Source organism: Neltuma alba, unplaced genomic scaffold, assembly GCF_004799145.2.
Source record: "Neltuma alba isolate B1F8T4 unplaced genomic scaffold, ASM479914v2 tig00013246_pilon, whole genome shotgun sequence".
Classification (NCBI taxonomy): domain Eukaryota; kingdom Viridiplantae; phylum Streptophyta; class Magnoliopsida; order Fabales; family Fabaceae; genus Neltuma; species Neltuma alba.
The window spans coordinates 1-21,323 of NW_021637542.1; the positions used below are offsets into that span (position 1 = coordinate 1).

The 21,323-nt window shown below is 33.3% G+C and overlaps 1 protein-coding gene and 2 pseudogenes across 1 annotated transcript; 1 reads left to right on the forward strand and 2 right to left on the reverse strand.

Moving 5' to 3' along the window:
• Nucleotides 1–138: 138 nt before the first annotated feature.
• On the reverse strand, nucleotides 139–1,518 carry LOC114735674 (pentatricopeptide repeat-containing protein At1g80550, mitochondrial-like; annotated as a pseudogene).
• A 1,223-nt stretch (nucleotides 1,519–2,741) lies between these two features.
• Nucleotides 2,742–7,716, forward strand: LOC114735675 (3-isopropylmalate dehydrogenase 2, chloroplastic-like; annotated as a pseudogene).
• Nucleotides 7,717–9,714: 1,998 nt separating this feature from the next.
• LOC114735676 (transcription factor bHLH25-like) lies at nucleotides 9,715–11,096 on the reverse strand. Its single transcript, XM_028923389.1, has 3 exons — nucleotides 11,024–11,096; nucleotides 10,554–10,928; nucleotides 9,715–9,783 (listed from the first exon to the last, which is right to left on the reverse strand). Exons 1-3 carry the CDS (start codon nucleotides 11,057–11,059, stop codon nucleotides 9,715–9,717), a joined length of 480 nt encoding a protein of 159 aa, XP_028779222.1. The 5' UTR covers nucleotides 11,060–11,096.
• Nucleotides 11,097–21,323: the final 10,227 nt, after the last annotated feature.

Consider the following 21,323-nt stretch of genomic DNA (forward strand, 5'->3'; position numbering starts at 1 on the left):
CTTCTCAACCTTGCTTGCTTTTCCCAATGATACCACTGGAGAAAAAAAGAGACTCGCGCCTGTAGATATATACAAACATTGCACATGCAAATAATAGGATAATAAAAAATCACAACTATCCACCAGGGGATTCTCCTGTCACCTCCAGCGTTGTCCCCAACTCTTCCTTGGCCTAGATGAAAGTCCTTTTGCTAGCATCTCTTCATCATATTCCTGGCCATGTCTAAAATCCCTTATCCAAAAGAGCATCTATCATAGCATTGTAAGCAGATGCATCTGGACTACATCCAAGTTCTTCCATTTTCTCCCACAATAAAAATACTGGTCGAAGAAATCCCCACCTCCCAAACTTCCTCATAAGCATAACATAGGTATCCATACTTGGTCGAACTCCACTTCCAATCATTTTATAAAACAATGTGAGTATATCCCCAGGCTTTTCCATGCACGCGAAAAAGAATTGATATGAAATAGCATTCGGCTGACATCCATTCTTACGCATGGTACCAAGCATCTCAAGTGCTTGCTTATGTCTGTAGTTATCACATAAAAGCCTAATGATAGTGTTATAGGTTACGAGAGAAGGCTCAAACCCTAAATCTTTCATTTCACGAAAGAGGTTAATTGAAAAATCAACCCCCTGTGAAAGACCTATGGCACGAATAGCAATATTATAGACAACCACATCCAATTTCATCCGTTTACTCTTCATCTGCTTGAATAACTTCACAGCCTTCCAAGGCTTTCCACTTTTGCACATTATATCCATATATGTTGCATATGAATGTACATCTTTTTGAACTCCCTTTCTATCCATCTCTTCCCAAAACTCCCTACACTTGCTCCACCATCCCAATTTAAACCACCCACGAAGAACAATGTTATAGTATTTTACATTGACTTCCACATCTCCGTTCTTGTTCTTCCCAAAAATCAAGTCTTGGCTTCATCCATGCTTGTACTCACACAGTGCATCAATAAGATTGCAGTACGAAGTTTCATCCTTTAAATTAAATTGGTGAAGCTTTTCATATGTCTCTATCGCTTCATTAACTAGATGAGCCGAAACATAACGTTTAAACATGATTCGAAATGTGGTATGGTCCGGAGAAGAAGATGGATTTGCCGCATGCGTTGAATCAAATCCCATGAAAGTTGAAACTCAAAGAACTTACCAAGGATGTCGATCATATAATTATATGTATCAGTGGGGAGCTGCAAACGGTATTCTCTTTCGACCCAATTGAAAAATTCGAATGCGCGTTTCCAGTCATTGCGGAAGGTTAACAAAGTTTCACGAACTGTTGCGGGATCAGTATTGCTGGAACTTGGTTCGAGTGTTGGGGATTGGTGGGGAAATTGTTTGGAGGAATAGAAAAGGGTTTGGATGAAACAAAGATGAGGAAGAATCGAAGGCGACAAGAGGCGGGCAAACCCATCGGGAGGTTTTGCAAGTGCTAAAACCATCACCGAAGCAGTGATGCGTTTAGAGCCGAGGGATGGAGCCATAAGATCCATGGTTTACCAGAGCGGACCAAGATCCAATAAAGGCATTATAATCCGACCCGGGTTAATCCTCTTGGTTCCCAAGACAAGAACAAGGCTTGGATCTCCATATCTGACTCTTTTTTTTAAAAGTATATATATATAATTCTAATAATATATGCTTAAATTTTTAATGAAAATGATTATGATTTTCAATATGTATACATATAGTTCTGAATTGATTTATACATTTATCTTGTAATTAAAACATTTTTCTACGTTGGAACCTGGAACTCCTATTATTCATACTTGAGTAATTAATTTTATTCACTTGATTTTTTTGCATTTTATCAAGTTCGAATAAAACATAATAAATGTCTGAGATGTGTTGCTTTAAAAAAAATGTGACATGATCAAAGTTGTTCCTATTTTATACTACCTCCGGTCCTAATTATAAGAGCCAGTTGACTAATTTGAGGAGATTAAAGAAATAAGTTGAGTTAGTTTTTTGTCCTAAATAGATGTTGTCTTTCCTAAAATATTTTTGCTAATCTAGTTTATTGACTAGAATTATCATTGTTAGAAGGGCTATTTTGAAAAAAAAATGTATAAATATAAGAGACAAAGTGGATTGGGGTTTATGTTTAGGACTAAAATAAAAATCAAACAGAGTCTTATATTAAGGATTGGAGGTAATATCTATTTCTTTATTTTTACTTTGGTCTCATATTTGCAAAATAAAATGAATATTTGTTTCGCATTTTTATACAGAGACACACACAGTTACTCTCTCCATCCTTTTTTATAATCAATAACTATCATCCACTCTTTAATATATTTATTGTCTTATTTTTCAAACCATCATCTCTCTCCATCACATATTCTCTTCTTTTATAGTTTCTTTTATTATAATAATTTTCTAATTCTTTTTCTTATACCCTCTCCTCTCATAAATAAGAGTATTTTGGAAAAAAAACTTCTAATTTTACCTATTTATTGTCTTTAATTAATTTTTTGATCTACATAATAGAGTCCTATGTTTTTTATAATAAGAGACGGGGGGAAGTATTTAACAAAATTTAACAATTGTGGAACTTTTTCAAAATATTTTGTTTTATTTATGTGATTTAATTCAATCTAAATAAAATTAACAGTTAACCGTGAAATGTGATATTCGGTAGCCGGGTGCAAGGGAAATGGGAACATACCCTTCACTTCAGCCATGGAAATTTCTATCATTCTATTTCCATGGGTTAAAGTCAAAATTTCAACCTCTATGCTCTCTCCCTCTTTCCTCTCCCTATCTCCTGTGCTATACAGCCGCCTGTCGGAATTGCTTTTTCTATTTCTTTCCAATTACAAAAATGGCGGTGGCTTCTCTTCAGTTCCCTGTAAAAGCTTTCAGGTCATTCCCTCAAAACTTTCACTTGTCATCTAGTAAATCATCTAAGCATCGCCTTGTCAGGTGTTCCGCTGCCTCCCCTCCTTCCAAACGCAATTACTCCATCACTTTACTTCCTGGCGATGGCATTGGTCCTGAAGTCACCGCTGTTGCCAAGAATGTTCTCGATCTTGCTGGCTCTCTCGAAGGTCCGTTCGAACCCCTAATGGGGTCGCATGCTTTGTGGGCAGAGTTGAAATTCCCTTCTTTCTTCTTCTGTCCTGTTCTTCTCCTAATTTAAAGTCTCTGATTTGTGCTGCGCTATTTAGTCTTCATGTGATCCTGTACTTGGAATTTGATAATCTCCCATTGGTTGTATTGATAACGGACGGCGTTTTAGAATTAACTCAGGTTTATGCAAAGCTTACTTGCTTCTCTCTAGAAATAATGGTGTTTAGCTCAGTGGACTGGCTACTTTATTGTGTTGTCCTATATAGAATTCATACTTTAAAGTGACGCATTATAAGATGAAACGAAGAACTGTAAACTAAAGAAGAATCTGTGTTATTTACATCATCTGCTGTATTTTAGCATTATTTTAAATTGTGTTTGTTAGAGCTTTCTCGAGAGTTCTGATGTGCAATCTGAGAGTCATTTGCGAGATGCTTTGGGTGGAGCTGCATTGGACGAGACAGGAGTCCATTACCAGACGAGACATTATCTGTAGCAAAGCAATCTGACGCTATTCTTCTTGGCGCAATTGGAGGGTAGCTATCTTTTCACAGACTCTTGTTTGGAATTTGACACTAGACCACTTTTATACTCAAATTCTTCCCTCTACTAGACATTATGTGTCCTTTCATTTAATTACTTAAGGTATAAATGGGATAACAATGAGAAGCGTTTAAAGCCAGAGACTGGTTTGCTTCAGCTACGGGAAGGTCTTAAAGTATTTGCCAATTGAGACCAGCTATGTATTCCCACAGGTAAAAGTTTAATTCTCCTGGAAAATCATTTAGTTGATATTTAGGTATAAGATTTATGGAATATGTAATATCCTATGTGACGAGAAAAGAAAATGTAATATCCTCATGCTGACTTGTGAAATTTGAAACACAGGAAATTTAATTTCCCTCTATCTTATGCCCCGCTATCACATAAGCAGGAATGTAAATAGAAGGAAGCCAAGTCTGGCTTCTACCTTTGCTATCAAATACATTCACGCATCATATAATAAGAATTTTACTCGCTAAGAACATAGGTCATTATTTCAGTTAATATTCTTTTAAATCCTCATCCTGGGCTAGAATTTTGGCTGAGTTTAACCATAGTTTCTGGCGAAATATTAGCATTATTCTGTGCAACAGTTATTGAATCGTTCGATATTATAATGCCATAGAGCACGACTTCATGTTTGATATTATACATCAGATGCTAACTGATATCCCTTACCCAGTATCTACCATTTTGTATTAGTTTTCGAGTTGGCTTTGGCATTCTATAAACTTTTGTGAATTGTCCTGTAGTTAATGGATGCCTCAACTTTGAAGAGAGAGATTGTTGATGGGGTTGACCTCATGGTTGTAAGGGAACTCACTGGAGGTCTGTCGGGCTTTGATTTTGACTGTGTACAGTGGATTTGATTTTCTTTTATGATCTTTGGAATAGTAACTGTCAACTATTTTAACAACTTTTGAATTTATTTATATTTTATTTATTATTCATTTTTTCCATTTTCTTTAATTTAGAAATACTGTAGCTAAGCCTGTTGCTGTGTTGCTGTATTAGGCATTTACTTCGGAAAACCCAGAGGCTTCGGTACTAATGAAAATGGTGAAGATACTGGCTTCAATACTGAGATTTATGCTGCACATGAGGTATCTTACTTGTCCAAGTTGGTCCTCTGGATAAAACATTTGTGATATCATTATGTTATCATTTCTTCATGCCATTGCTGCTTAACATATGTATTCTTGTGAAAAATTATTTTAATAACTTCTTTATCTTGTCTTCCTATTGATTTTCTTCTAGAACTTATAACCTATGGCTAATCTGAATTTGATATTTCTTTAAGCAATTTGTGGCTTCATAATTTAATTTGATGAAGGATGTTGTGTTTCTTGATCCTTCTTTTATTGCAAATTCCAGTTTCTCCAAAATATTTGAATATAAAAAGGAGGTTGATGAATAATAAAAGCGGAACCTGAGAACTGAAGATAGAAAGGGGGAACCATATAATACCTTTTTTTTAATGGAATATATATATAAATGCTTTTGATGTATACGGACAACAATGGGCAAATTGAAAAGCTTAGAAGAATAAAAATAAGGGATCACCATGGATAAGAGTTAGCATGGTTAAAAAAAATTTGATATGCTTGGGACTGCTAGAGAAGATATGCATGTGACTGTTTTGTAAAGACTGTTTACCTTGGAGGAATTTGCTAGAGAAATAGAATTCGTTTGAAGGATGTAAGTTGGTGTTTGAATCAAAATTTATAGTCATTCCAAATTAGAGAGATATGGGCTAGTTTTTATTTTATAGTACATTAAAAATCTGCAAATTCTGCCAAAAGATGGTAGTTGCAGTGCAATTTCTATCATGTGATGTCATGTCATGTTCGTGCTGTGTTTTTCTTTTGTCCCTTGGAAGAATTTCTAAGGTCCTTTTGGAGAACTAGCATTTTCTAAGAGGAAGTGTATGGGAATGTATATGTTGTGGGATTCACATTTTTATTTTCCCTCCAAAAGAACTTCTTTTCTTGTCACCAAAAAAAAAGAACTATTTTTCTTCCTGAGATTTGTTGCTGGTGTCCTGTCCTTATGATAAGTGTCATAATCCCTAAAACTATGACTGTCTCTTCTGTTCACCTCAAAAAAAAAAAAAAATGATTGTCTGTTTCTGACGTTTGTTAACTCTTACACCAGATTGATCGCATAACACGTTTTGCATTTGAGATTGCTCGGAAGCGGCGTGGGAAACTCTGTTCTGTTGACAAAGCTAATGTGTTAGAGGTACTTATTACTTCATCCAGTAAGTTACTGGCAATTGTACTATTTTGAATAATCACAGTAAGTTTGTGGGTAGTCTCTGGTTGTGAGATTGAGTGATATACTGATTTTTTTTTTTTTGTGCTCATGTACATTTATTATGTTCTCTACAATATATGTCTCAATTAGTTGTCGTTGCGTCAGGGTAAAAGATTTCAGAGATTAGCTTCTCATTAAAGTTGTGAAACTTTTAATGAAGACACATCTTGGCAGTTTTTGATAAACATCATATGCGGAATAATTTGCAGCACGAGTCAATTTGTGAAACTTTTAAATAAAACTTCAAAGATGCAAGTTATATTATCTGCAAAATTTTATATGACTGAAAAGTAATTAAAAATTTAAAACTTGCCTATGATTTGGCTACTAATGATTAGTAATGAGGAAAAGATGCGTGGTACATGATACATTTGTGTCCTTTTCCAACATATCTTAATGAGTCTGGCGTGTCTATTTTTTTCAGGCATCAATGTTCTGGAGGAGAAGAGTTCTGGCAATGGCACAAGAATATCCGGATGTTGAGCTCTCACACATGTATGTTGATAATGCCTCAATGCAACTAGTTCGCTATCCCAAACAGGTCTGCTTATGGAATGTATTAGTATAACCTGAGTTCCATTTCAATTTAAGCTACACTAAATGCAATTAACAGAACGAAAATTCTTTAAATTCAAAAATTGCAAAAGTTACAATGTTTGATGCCGGTCTTTGTAGTTTGACACAATTGTAACAAACAACATATTTGGGGATATACTATCAGATGAGGCTGCAATGATCACTGGAAGTATTGGGATGCTTCCTTCTGCAAGTCTTGGGAATTCGGTATGAAAATTTTCATTATAATGAAAGATGACAAGCATGTTTAGGGTGAGTGACTATCTTTTTCACCTGACCACATTGGGTTCTGATTGGCTCAGGGACCTGGGCTTTTTGAACCCATACATGGTTCTGCTCCTGACATTGCCGGACAGGTTGGTTTTTTATACTCTCCATTTTTTTGGTTGTTTATCTTTACGCAACAGCCATTACAACCACATAATTATCTTTATACAGGACAAAGCAAATCCATTTGCTACTGTTCTTAGTGCTGCTATGCTTTTGAAGTATGGTCTTGGAGAAGATAAGGCTGCTGAGAGAATAGAAAATGCAGTTTTGGACACCTTGAACAGGGGATTTCGAACTGCTGACATATATTCCGCTGGAACAGTAAGCGTGCTGGCTGGCGTAATGTCAAGAAGTTTTTCAATTACACTTAAATAGACTAAAAAGCCAAATGCCTACTATGTTTCTTCCCTTTACTCTTTCTCCATTATGTCATTGATATCTCTTCGTGTCTCTCTATTAACTTTTGTCTTGTTGTTCATGTAATTCTCATCTTTCTGCTAAATGAACTTGGCTTGCACTGCGTAACGCCTGCATTGTCTGTTTATGCAGAAACTAGTAGGATGCACACAAATAGGTGAAGAGATAATGAAGTCAGTTGAATCGCAAGTTCCTGCTGCAGTATAAATCAGACATAGATATCCATCCACAAAAATTTGAGTGCTGGGTTTGGCTTGAAGATCTCTTCTGATGGACTATGATTTACCCATGCTTTCTCTAGTGGATTCTAAGCAGAAAATTTTTTCCCATAGTGAAGAGAATTCCAGGTTCCTTTTATGCGAGGTTAGAAAATGTTCTAGTGAAAATTGGGAACATTTAAAATGTAGTTTGATAATCTACACTCAACTACTGTACTCACAGTAGGGTCCAATGAATGTGGAATTTTCTTGCTTGAGTATGTAATTAGGCTTGAATCAGTGTCGTCTAGGCTTCCTTTTCATAAAAGATCAAAGTGTCAATCATCGCAAACGCTATGGGTGAAGCTATACGTCTGAATTCCATGCTGGCGTTCGAATTGCAGCTTTCTTGTGGAAACTGCACTTCTTTAAATTTAAAAAAGAAAAAAAAAACTGATAACATAACGTGAATACGTGAAAATGTAATTTGTCAATCGGTTTCCGCATCGTTATCTTATGTCCAAATGCAATGTCTTTTCATCTCTTTTAAAAAGACTAATGATTGTTATAAGATTAAATTCAAACTTTCTATTTATAGTTAATTAGTTGAGAAGTTTTATAGTTAGTTAATGATACTCGATTAAAAAAAATTAATGTTTTAGACAAAATATATTATTTTCCCCAGATATTTTTTTCTTGGCAAAAAAAAAAAAAATTACTTCCATCTATCTCCAATATATAAGCAAATAAATTTAAAAGGTTCCTGGCATCAAGTTGGAGAGCTGTTATTGGTGCTTTCATTCATTAATTCACCGTTCAAACCCAAGTTCACTGTAATAGTGGCTTAATTAATTTCCTCTGTATGTGAAGTGTACTACAAGCAACTAAAAACTCAAGTGAAATAGCATGAGCACGAAGTGGAATGTGACAAGTTTTATATCGTTTGTTCCACATTTAAAATGATTTTTCAAAAAAAAATTTTAAATTTTTCATTTTACCTCATTTAATTATTCATTTTAATATTAATACATTCTTTATCACACGTCCCCACAGCATAATTTCTTCTTTCACTCCTACTCTCCCTCCGCCACGTATTCTCTCACGATTAATAATTTTCCTGTTCTTCCCTTTATCTCTCTCCAAAACTAAGTATTTTTGGGGGAAAAAAAGAGCTGTTGGATTGTTGGCTTCAGCTGTAAACTAACCTCTGTTCCCTCGGCAATTGCAGAACTCATTGGGATTATTAATGGTTTCCAAATTTGTTGGAATAGAGGGTTTAGGAATATTGTAGTGCATTCTGATTGTATTGAGGCAATTAATTTGTGCCTTAGGGGATGCGATGTTGACCATCCCTATAGAGACATTATGCAGGATACTAGATTCTTTCTTAATCTAGATTGGGAGGTCCTAGTCAAGCATAGTTCTAGGCTGAACCTTACTTTAGAAGATCAATTAGAGAAAGCTTCTCACAGGTTAGATGAAAATTTTTGTATCTTTGATCAATCTCCACCTTTGCTCCATGGGGTGGATCTTGATCAAGAAGAGTAACTTTGTACTTGTTGTTTGTTACTAGTAATGAGATTCAGTTTCTATTCAAAAAAAAAAAAAGAGCTATAATTTTTACATATTTTTCCTAACTAATTTAATCAACTTTTTATCAACCTGCTTTAATTTATTATCTCTTATAAAAAGAAAAGGAGGAAATAATAATGGAGAAATTTTATTAAGATTTTAAATAAATTTTTTTTATTAATTTGTGCCATTTATAATTATAATTTGCCCCTAAAAGGTACTGAATAGAAAAACAGTTCGATCATAGCTTCCGCAACGACGTATAACCACTTCCCAAATCAGCTTCAATGATTTGAAATGTCAAGCACAGCAAATATATTAATAATTAGGTTCATGAAAGATTGTGATCACATCAATATTATTTATGGGATAAGTTAAGATTTAATTTAACATTTTATATTTTTCAATTAATATTATCTCTTTATTTGCATTGAAAACGAGATGCTCATGTTTCACTGAAGCTATCTGTATAAACTGTAATAATGCAAAATTAATTGAAAAGATTTGAAAGTTTTGATCTGAAATAAACAGATGCATGGATTAGGATTAGACAAGGCAACGAAGTAAATTAAATTAAACTAAAACAAGCATTACAAGGCTCTTAATTTCCTCAAAATTTTCCAGTCCCCTAATTAAACTACCATAATATTAATAATGACCAATTTTCTTCAACAGTAGTCTCATGAGCCTTCTTCTTCTTCTTCAACCTTTCGTTCATTCTGTTAATTACTTGGAGATAGCTCGTCTCAGGCTTTTCACTATGCCACTCACCGTCAAGTTGAATTCCTCCCCCATCTGCAACACATATTTGTTCGACTTTGTGGGAAACTTGTAAGAAATTGTAATTTCTCTCAATAACTTCAAAGCCCATCAACTTTGTGGGAAACTTGAAATTCGTAGAGCTTCACAAGTAAAATTAAGAAATTGTAGAGAAGCGAACTATAATTTAACATTATTGAAATTAAATAAGCACAGAATTAAAATTAAATCTCATACCCTCTCTTATAAATATAAAAAAGTTACTTAATTAATATAGGTGCATTAAGAAAGTCAAATAAACTAGTTAATTATTACAAATGTCACATAATTTTTTTGATATAAAATGTTTGATTATATGTTACTTTATAAAATAAATAAATCAGTTTGGAAAAAAATGATACAGATAAAAGACAAAATAAGTTGAGGTTTTACATATTTAGAATCAAATTCAATCCTCAATTAATTCTTATATTATAAGCCAGAGTTAATTAGGGCTAAAAGAGAAACATATAAGTAGAATAACTCATAAACTTAATGGCTTTAAGTTTTAGGTGAAGAAATGTTGTTTAATATCTCTCATCTTAAGATGTTCTCCTAAGAAAAATATTCTTCATAAGTGAATAATCCTCCACATATATTTATGTCTTACATATTAAAATTGGTACATTGATCTAAAATACAATTTCAAACTTTTGAAAAATATAAAATGTTAAGCAAACAAGTTACTAATTGAAAACACTTCAGTAAAAGAATTAACTAATTTCTTAATAATAAGTATGATCATTGAGAGTATCTCATGTACTTACCTGAGCAACAATGGTGATGTCAAGGGTGAATTTCCCAAACGGCAAAACGCTGCTACTGATAACAGAGAGATTAAGAGCTTCAAGCTGAGACATTATTTTATGCATAATGCCCTTTTGTTTCTCACAGTGAATTATTATCAGCACCTCGTTCTCGGAAACCCTAGCTTTCACCTCAGGCAGCGACGCCTCATACCACTCGCCGCCGCCGCCGGTCTCACAGCACGACGACGACGCGCCATCGTCGTAGTTGTTGTTGTTATAACCTCCGGACGTCTCCGCCGCACTTGTCTTGTTCTGCTTCTCGAGCTCTCTCACTCGCCCCTCCAGATAGCTCATATAGTTAATCGCCTTCTCCAGGTTTGCATTAATGTCCGTCTACATTTCATCAATCAACCTCTTCATTAATCAACCAGAATGATGATCATAGTGTGTGTGTGTGTGTGTGTGTGTAACTAATATATAATTACTACCTGATAATGGGGCCAATTCTCTCCAGATCCCTCCATGGAAGAAGAAGAAAGATAGCTAGATCACCAGCATCAGAATGAATGATAATCGATGTGGATATATATCTTCTGGTTTTCTGGGTGTGATATATATATATGATGATGATTCTGCAGAAAAATGAAGTTTAGAAAAGGATAAGAAGAAGAAGAAGAAGAAGAGGGTGGGAGAATGGTGGGTCAAGTTGCGTATAATAATGCATGAAGTGAAAGCTTTTTATCTTAAAATAAGAGGAAACGAGACATGGACAAGACCCTGTTTCAAAGTTTAATACCAGAAAATGTTGTGCTCGCTAAACATGCAACTAGCATTTCCACCGTCAGATTCTAAAGATTACACCTGTCAGTCATCTGACCTCTCGGAATAGACCATTTGGAAATCCTAATAATAAGTGCGGTGTTAGTATGCGGCTGGCTGATTCTGCAATGTTATTGCTGGTCGTCCACCTACATGCAACCTTTGGACAGAGGCATTCTGGTAACAAAGTCTTGATCTGAATTAATTGGTTGTTTGGATATTTGGTAATAAGATTTAAAAAAAAGAACACTCTCAAAGGGCTGTTATTAAAAAAAAAATTGAAAAGTCAAATGTTAAAATAAAAAAATGTTTCAACCTTAAAGTAACTTTTAAGCAAAAAATATCTTTTTGCCATCATCTATATATGTTTGCCTCCAACTGATTTTTGAAGCTCCAAAGTGAGTTTTGAAATCCGAAACAAGCACCAACTAATTACAAACTAATTGGCATATTGTCTTTTTTTTTTTTTGCCCCCCTTTAGAGTTACTTTTTTCCTAAATATTACTAAAAGGGTGTTTGGATAAAAACTAAACCATAGTTTCAGAAGTGATTTTACGGTATACGAAGTAAATATGTTGATGAGTTTATCTCAATTTACAGAAAAGTGTTTTTAAAAAGTACTTCTCCTAATTCCCAAACATCCCCTAAATCAATCATTATCCAGATAAGGCATGAAAGGTTAAAAAGTAACTGAGAAAAATTATATAGTCAGTAGTGAGCATGGTGAAGGGGCACAGGATGGAGGATCATTCCTACAATTGTATATAATATGAAGGCATGAATGGCATGGGACATAATTAATTAATTAAAGGAGACCTGTGATGTGGTTAATTAATTAGTCTTCCTGGGTTGACCTTTTTTATGGGATATACAACAAATTAAATTAATTTTTAGAAACATAGAATAAAATCCTAAACAGGGCATTGTCCCTTATAGTCTTCGACTTTGATAGGACCTGCTCCTAGGATCATCAGAGAGTTGTTTGGGCCATGTGTTAACAGATATTTTACTCTTCAATCACCAAATTCAAGTACTATTCTATATGATAATTTGATATATAATACTAATTCCGATTTTAAATATAAATTTAGATAGGAAGTTGACTTTTATCTTAAATATGACGTATTAATTCATTTTGTCTTTTAAATTTATAATTTTTTATTCAAAATATTCCCATTGATTGCATGAATGCACAAATAATATTTAGGGTTGTTGAGATTACAAAACTCTGGTCAATAAAAAAAAGGAGACATAATTTTTTTACAATGAATTTAAATAAACTTGTACATATAAACATGTCAATATTATATTCAAATTCAAAACCTCATTATGATAACTTGCGGTGTAGGGGAAAAAAAAAGGCATGATACAATGAAGAAAGACAATAGAATCAGAAAGGTAGAAAACTTTTTAAAGAGGTTAAGTATATGGCGTTTTCATCTATCAAACATATGGGCCCATTCCTGTCTTTCACTTGTAGTTTTTCGTTGGATATATATAAAATTATAAATAATAGAATAAAAATATATTTGCTTCCCTTTTAATTATGAGTTTCTTTAACCTGTAATAGAGGAAAATAAGAATGTATCAAAAGTTTAATAAATTATTTTCTTTTAAGGTTTGTGATGTTTTGACATGCCATCTATATGTGTATATAAATGGAGGATTGAAGCCTTGGATATTGATATCCACCATGGAGCCATAATAAATTGTAAGACGAGAGCACTTTAATTAATTTCATTTTGGGAATTCCTTTCAAACAGGAGAGGTAAAAAAAAGAGTAGAACAAATTAATTGTTTTTATTATATCAAAAATGTTTTTACAATCTGCTTATTTTTTTACCATTTGAGCTGGTTTTAGATAAGTGAAAAGAACAAATATTTTATTATTGTGCAGGAGATGGTTCGCATTATTTTATTATTATATTTCTTCACACCAAGCGTAAGAAGAAATAATATTTAAAAGGGAGAATGCCAAAGGCGCGAGAAGCACCAAGGGGAAAGAAATTGGATGGTGAAGATAGTGAGATGGTGACACGTGGAAGGTGAGGGATCCAACGGTGGATAAGGGAGTTGCGTGTGAAACGAGGAGCAATTAGTTTAATCCTGAAATCAGAAGGATGAGCTGGGGGGGCTATAAGAGGAAAGGAAACGCTTTTCCAAATTCCGGATGGACTCCTCTTTCCTTCTTCAATTTCTATCTCTCTCTCTCACAGCTGAGGCTGCAATATTTGCAGCCAAATGCAGAATTTGAAGCCCAATCATGGCATGCAACTCTGATCCTTGCTAGTGTGTCATACACTTCTCCCCCTTAATTCTTCTCTTCAAGTTTGTTCTCTCTCTTTCTCTATCCACATATACATATGTTCATATAGTTTGTGTGCGTGTATTCATAAGAAAATTAGAAAAAAGAAAAAAGCCTAGAAATTTTATTAATAAAAAGGATCTGAACTAAAGTATTGATACTTTACATATATACATCATTTATAAAAATTTTATCAAAATCCTTCTCACCATTAGATCTTTTATGAGAGATTTTTTTCTCAATTTTCTCTTTGATCATTATGTGTATATTCACATGTTATTGACCTTATTATTTATATTAAAAGTGTACATACACATATAACTTTCACCACTTTGATGAGAGAAGGGAGATGCTCAAAAAGAGTAATGACTTCTCGAGTTTTCAGTTTTCCTTTATGTTATGCAAATGTTATGCATCTCTATCCCATTTCGTGAAAATTAATACAAATTTTGTACTGCCTCCTGTTCTTAATATAAGACCCCATTTGATTTTTATTTTGGTCCTAAATATAAAACCCCAATCCACTTTGTCTCTCATATTTATACTTTCTTTTCAAAGTAGCCCTTCTAACAATGATAGTTCTAGTCAATATATTTGATTAGCAAGGATATTTTAGAAAAGACAACACCTATTTATGACAAATAACTAACTCAACTTACTTTCTTAATCTCCTCAAATTAGTCAACTGGCTCTTATAATTAGGACCGGAGATAGTATTATTATTATTATTTTTATGCTAGCTCTCTGGTTGATACACCTCTATCTTTACAAATCATAAATATTGCAACTTATATTTTGGGTTTGGTATAAAAAAGTTGAGTTTTGTTGCTATATCAATATAATATCTATATTTTGATACACCGGAATAATATATAGTTTGATTTATTTCTCAAATTCGGGTAATTGGAGAAATTAAAACTAGGTTTTTAAATAGGATTTTATTTAATGAAATTGTGCACTTTTAGCCTTTTTTTTCATGTTTTTAAGTAAAATTTGTATTATTCTGGGTACTTTGCGACTTTTACCCCATATGCCATATGGATATTTTAACTTTTATTTGGAAATTAAATGCTTGATTGAGAATTAGTGGAGTTATTATTATTTGATACACTAGCACGGATCAATGTTACACGTCATGTTATATTTTATATCATAGTTTTGTTTCTTCCCAATTCAAGCACTGCCAATTTAATTATCCTATATAAATAGGGAATGATTCTGATTAATATAACTTTTTTTCATTTGTAAAATTTATTTATTTATTTATTATTGTTTTACACCCTTGTTCATGAGATTCGACGGGTTTTTATGTTGGCTGTCGAGGGCCTAACTAGGGGTGGAAATAGGCCAGGCGGCCTGTCAGGGGCCTGTAGCCTAGCCTGTAAATGGCCTAGCCTAGCCTGGCCTGTTTAGATATCAGACCAGGCTCAGGCCTGTTTACTTTATCAGGCTAGGCTCAGGCCTGATAGTAAGCCTGTTAGGCCTGTCAGGCGGCCTGAGCCTGTTATCTTTTTTTTTTTAGGTTAAAATTGTAAATTGATAAGAGGGAATCTGCTATTCTTATTAGTTAATTGAGAAAACTCCATCCACATAAACGTGTTATCTAGAGCCCATTGCATGCTTCATTTCATTTCCATTCTCTATAATAAAAATAATTAATGTATGTATAATGACACATATTTAAACAGAGAAAGAAAACATAAGTGCATTAAAAAAATAAAAGTATCATTCATTTATTTGATCCATGCTTTTCATATTAATCTTATATAGAATATATATATATATATATAGAGAGAGAGAGAGAGAATTGACCTATTATGTTTTAGACCGTATATATGTATGCTCAATCTAATTCTTATTATAATAGTTACTTAATTAATTTAAATAAATAAATAAATTATAATAAGTGTAACATTTTTTTTAAAAAACAACCATGTGTAACAACAGGATAAAATATCATTTTGTTAGTAAATTAGTTTGAATAAATGATAAATTTAAAATATAAAAGGGATTAAGGATGTTTCATATTTTAAACTAGATCTAGTCATCAGCTAATTTTTATACTAGAGATGGGATGAAGTGATATTTTTATATTAACATAATAATTTTTCATATTAGATTTTTTTTTTAGGCCTAAGGGGAGATGTTTTACAAATTGTGTTAATTTGATAATTTTATATTTTTTGTTTGTATTTTAGATTAATTAGGTTGAATTATTGTAATTTTGAATTGATTTATGTGTGTTTAAAATTTGATAAAAAAACAGGCCTCTTAACAGGCCACAGGCCAGGCCAGGCCTGATTACAGGCCATGCTCAGGCCGATTAAAAGGCCTTTCACAGGCCACAGGCCAACAGGCCTCACCACAGGCCAGGCCTGTTAAGGGTGAGGCCTGGCCTGGCCTGGCCTGTTTCCACCCCTAGGCCTAACACAACCTTCCTCCTTTATCCGGGCTTGGGACCAGCTATACAATATAGGCAGAGTTCCCTATTCAGATTGGCCTACACCAGGAATCCTCTTTGAGTCCGTACTTGTTCAACATTGTTCTGAATGTTCTAACTGAACCTATTCAAGAAAGAATCTCTAAGTCCATGCTTTTCGCGGATGATATAGTTCTCATGACAGAATCAAAAGAAGAGATTAACACTAGATTTGAGTTATGGAGAAGGACGTTGGAGTCGAAAGGTTTCCGCTTGAGCAGGAACAAAACAAAATATATGTATTGTGCTTTTGGGGGGAGGCAAGGCAATGAGGATTTGGAGGTGAAGATGGGGGAGCAAATCATTCCTCAAATATCAAAGTTTAAATACCTAGAATGCATTATACAGGAGGATGGGGAAATTGATGGAGACGTTTCTCATAGAATACAAACTGGCTGGTTAAAGTGGAGGAAAGCTACCGGAGTTATTTGCGATAAGAAGGTACCTGAGAAACTTAAAGGAAAATTTTATCGGACTGCTATAAGACCGGTTATGTTGTATGGCAATAAATGTTGGGCAATAAAATGACAACAAGAGCACAAAGTTGGGGTAACAGAAATGAGGATGTTAAGATGGATGTGTGGTCATACAAGAAAAGATAGGATTCGAAATGAAAATATCAGAGCAAGAGTCGGTGTGGCACCTATCCAAGAGAAAATGGTTGAAAATCGCTTAAAATGGTTTGGACATGTGCAGAGAAGGCCATTGGAGGCCCCGATGAGGAGGGTGGATCAGACAAGATGGAGTCCCATAAAAAGGAACAGAGGAAGACCAAGAAGAACGCTTAATGAGGTCATTGAACGAGACCTCCCAGTCAACAACATATCTAAGGACTGGGTTGTTGACAGAGCACGATGACGTCGTGTGATTTATGTAGCCGACCCCACCTATTGGGATAAGGCTTGTTGTTGTTGTATTGTTTTACACTCGATTGTTTCCCGGACATATAGGTGCAGAAAGGACTAATTTAATATTGGTTAAAAAGGTTATTTATTAATAGCGATTTTTATACTGAATATATTGACTTTCTACACCAGTTTTTGTCTTTGAAGCCGATAACGCAGAAAGGTGATGAACCTGTCTGAGAAATACTTATCATCATCATAAGTTATTGGTGTTTCTTCAACAAATTAAGAATAAAATATAATTTGTGTGTGTGTATGTGTGCATGAAAACAAGATGCACAGTTATCTGTGAGTAATTAGGGCAGAAACAATACACACACAGTTTAATTTATAAGAAAACACTCTCCTTCATTCTTGACACACACACACACACACATATATATATATTATCTTGTTATTTTTAATTTATTGTTGTTGAACTTCTCCATTCTCATAAAATTCAAACAATATATTAAATTTTTAAGAGAAAGCGAATGCATGGATTATAAAGGCTTTTTTTTATAATAAAATATGTGAAACATATCTTATAAATAGCATCTAATAACATGTATTTTTTTTTTCCGGTAGCATTGAATATCATAAAATAAGTTTATCCTATGATTAAAAGCAATCTCGTCTGAGATATAGTGAGGTACTAAATGTAGGTACTTCTTCAATAAAGATTCAAATCTTATTTCGCTAGTTGTAAGAGATTAGTCTCTTTCTGCCGAATCCAATACTGTTGATGTAAGAGAAGGACATATGGTTGCATACAGTAACGAGACTGGAGCAGGTGGTCCAATAAAATTAAAAGCCCAGCCTATCATTTTTCTTTTAATTTTCTTCTATTTTCTCATCAAACACAAAAAAAAAAAAAAACTGACCCATTAGTAGAATTAATCACTTTGTTTGGTTCTAGGTTTTTCTCCCGTTTTTACCTGATTGGAACAATTTCGCAGAAAAATTTAATTTGAATTATTAATTTGAAAAATATATTTAAAATGGCGAAGTAATGGGTGAAATAATAGTTTGCTTTATGAACACGGTGGTGATTAATAAAAATATAATATGCTCCTTTTTTTCATTTTATGAAAAAGTAACAAAATATCCAAAATATGTTATGATTTTTTTTAGCTCGCAACCCAAAAATCTGAAGCACAAGTCACCATTAAGGAAACTGAAGCTCGAAAGGTCCATAGTGGAGTTATAGCTGACGAGTCGTCCTCTTCCACTAAGAAGGTGAATGTCACCATAATAGCGCTAGAAAGAAAAGGGTCTTTTTTAAGAATTAAAGTGTATTCAGCACATGAAAATATTTTTTTGAGTATATCTAACACCCTAAAATATTTTGTAATATATTCAACATTTTAAAATAATTTTTAAGGCCCGTCCAAACTGTGAAGTATTTTTTTTAAATACATCCAACATCTCAAGTATATTTTTTAGATGTGTCTGGTATCCAAAAATATTTTTGTACAGGATGCACCCAAGCAAAAAAATACTACAGAATATTGAACGTACCTAAAAAATATTTCGGGGATGTTGAGTGCCTTTAAATCTCCTTTTTTTCAAGATGTTAATTCTCTGTGCTATGAAGGGAACACACCCAGCTTGTACTTCTTGGGGTGGTGTTAATGCTGTAATCTATCCATCTCTCTATTTCCATGCATTCTAATAGAAGAAATTTTTTTTTTTTTGGGCCTGACATTCTAATCGAAGAATTACCATCTGATTCTACGAAATGGGCCAACAGTATTTTTGAAAATTAAACAAAAAAACTGACAAAGTAAAAGATCGTTTAAAAATAAATTTAATTTTCTTACTTTCTATGATCTGACCTAAGACATTTATAAAAGTACTGATACTTTTTGTGTATAGAAATTTATCAAAATCCTTCTCAACAATAGATTTTTTATGAGAGACTTTTTCTCAATCTTCTCTATAATCATTATGTGTACATTCACATGTTATCGACTTTATAATTTATATTAAAAGTATACGTATACACATACACATATCACTTTCACCCCTTTGATGAGAGGAGGGAGCTGCTTAAGCAACTGTTATAAATCTCTGTCCCATTTCGTGAAAATTAATACAAATTTTATTTTATTTTTATCCTAGCTGTCTGGTTGGTACACCTCTATATTTACAAATCATGAATATTGCAACTTATATTTTGGGTTTGGTATAAAAAAATTGAGTTTTATTGTTCCCTTATATCAATGTGATGTCTATATTTTTATAATTAAATGCCAATAGTTATAAATTATGAATATATAGTGTGATTTTTTTTTAATACCCGGGAATGATATATAGTGTGATTTCTTTCTCAAATTCGGGTAATTGGAGAAATTAAAACGAGGTAGCGGTTTTTTTTTATAAGTAGGATTTTATTTAATGATATCGTGCACTTGTAGCCATTTCTTTCATGTTTTTAAATAAAATCTTATCATTCTGGGTATTTTGCGACTTTAATTTTACCCCATATGCCATACGGATATTTTAACTTTTAGTTGGAAATTAAATGCTTGAATGAGAATTAGTGGAGTTACTATTTGATACACTAGCACGGATCAATGTTACACGTCATGTTATATTTTACATCGTAGTTTTGTTTCTTCCCAATTCAAACACTGCCAATTTAGTTATCCTATTTAAATAGGAAACGATTCTGATTAATATTAATTTTTCTCATTTGTAAAATTTATTTATTTTTAATTATTTATTTACACTCAATTGTTACCTGACATATAGGTGCAGAGAGCGAGGACTCATTTAATATTGGTTAAAAAGGCTATTTATTAATAGCGAATTTTTTATACTGAATATATTGACTTTCTCCACCAGTTCTTGAAACCGATAATGCATAAAGGTGATGAACTAAGGGTACAAGAAGGAGAAGAATGAGTGAATGAACGATTGTAAGTGGGTGGCCTGGCATATGTGGAACCACGACAGATTTCTCCAAAGACAGAACGTAACTGGCGAGTCGCCACGACAATGGCTCCACTTTCTGAAGATAAAGCTAATGCATGCATTATATAAAGTCTTTCTTAATTTTAATAAGATATGTTAAAAATATTTTATAAATAGCATCTAATACCATTTTTTTATTTTCTTTCAATAGCACTGAATATCATAAAATAAATTTACCCTCCCATTAGAAGCAATTTTGTTTGAAGTACTGTCAGATACTACCTCTGGTTCTAATTATAAGACGTAGTTGACTAATTTGAGGAGATTAAGGAAAGAAGTTAAATTAGTTATTTGTAATAAATAAGTATTGTTTTTCCTAAAATATCCTTACTAATCAACTATATTGGCTAGAACTACAATTATTAGAAGGACTATCTTGGAAAAAAAGATTTAAATATGAGAGACAAAATGGATTGGGGTTTTATATTTAGGACCAAAATAAAAGTCAAACAGGATCTTATATTAAGGACCGGAGGTAGTACTAAATATAATAACCTCTCCAATAAAGATTCAAATTTTGCCTGTTGTGAGGGGATTAGTTTCTTTCTGCTAGAGTCAATCCCGTTAGAAAAAGACATATGCATGCATACAGTAACGGGACTGTGAAGCAGGCGGTCCAATAAAATTCAAAGCCCAGCCCATCATTTTTTCAAAAAAAAATGCTTCTATTTTCTCATCAAACACACAAACAAACAACAAATTACCCAGTGGTAGAATTAATGGCTTTGTTTGGTTCTAGTTTTTTTTCTCCCGGTTTTAACTGATTGGAACAATTTTGCAGAAAAATTTAAAATGTTTGTTCAAATTTTTACTCTGAAAAATATATTTAAAATGGTGACCATGTTATTGCTGTAATCTATCTGTCTCCCTATCTCCATGCATTCTAATCGAAAAATTACCATCTGATTCGACGAAATGGGCCAACTTGTTCGATGATAAAAGTTGTTATGACAAGGCAAAGACATCCGACAATATTTTTGAAAATCAAACCCAGAAAAAAAACTGACAAAGTAAAAGATCATTTAAAATTTAATTTAATTTTCTTACTTTCTATGCTCATTGACGGTTAATCAATGCAGAAGAATGAAAAATACTTATTTTTAAAAAAATTGATAGCTTTCGTACATGGGATTTATAACAATGCACCCCAATTGAGAACTAAGCCTTGATTCCACACCAACGATATTCTACTCAGCCTCTTGCCGGCTAACTCTTCTGGTAAGAACAGCAAGTCTTGTTCAGTTGACTGCCCTCAATATAAAAGCATCATTATAATGGGTGCAAATCATTAGGAGGATTACATACTTTGAACAACTGGACGA

Excerpts from the sequence above, each read along its gene's own strand:
- LOC114735676 (XM_028923389.1), bottom strand. The coding sequence starts at position 11,059 with ATGGAGGGATCTGGAGAGAATTGGCCCCATTATCAG. Across the intron at positions 10,929-11,023 it reads AGAATTGGCCCCATTATCAG|ACGGACATTAATGCAAACCT; the intron begins GTAGTAATTATA and ends GATGAAATGTAG. Across the intron at positions 9,784-10,553 it reads ACATCACCATTGTTGCTCAG|ATGGGGGAGGAATTCAACTT; the intron begins GTAAGTACATGA and ends TATGTGTTGCAG.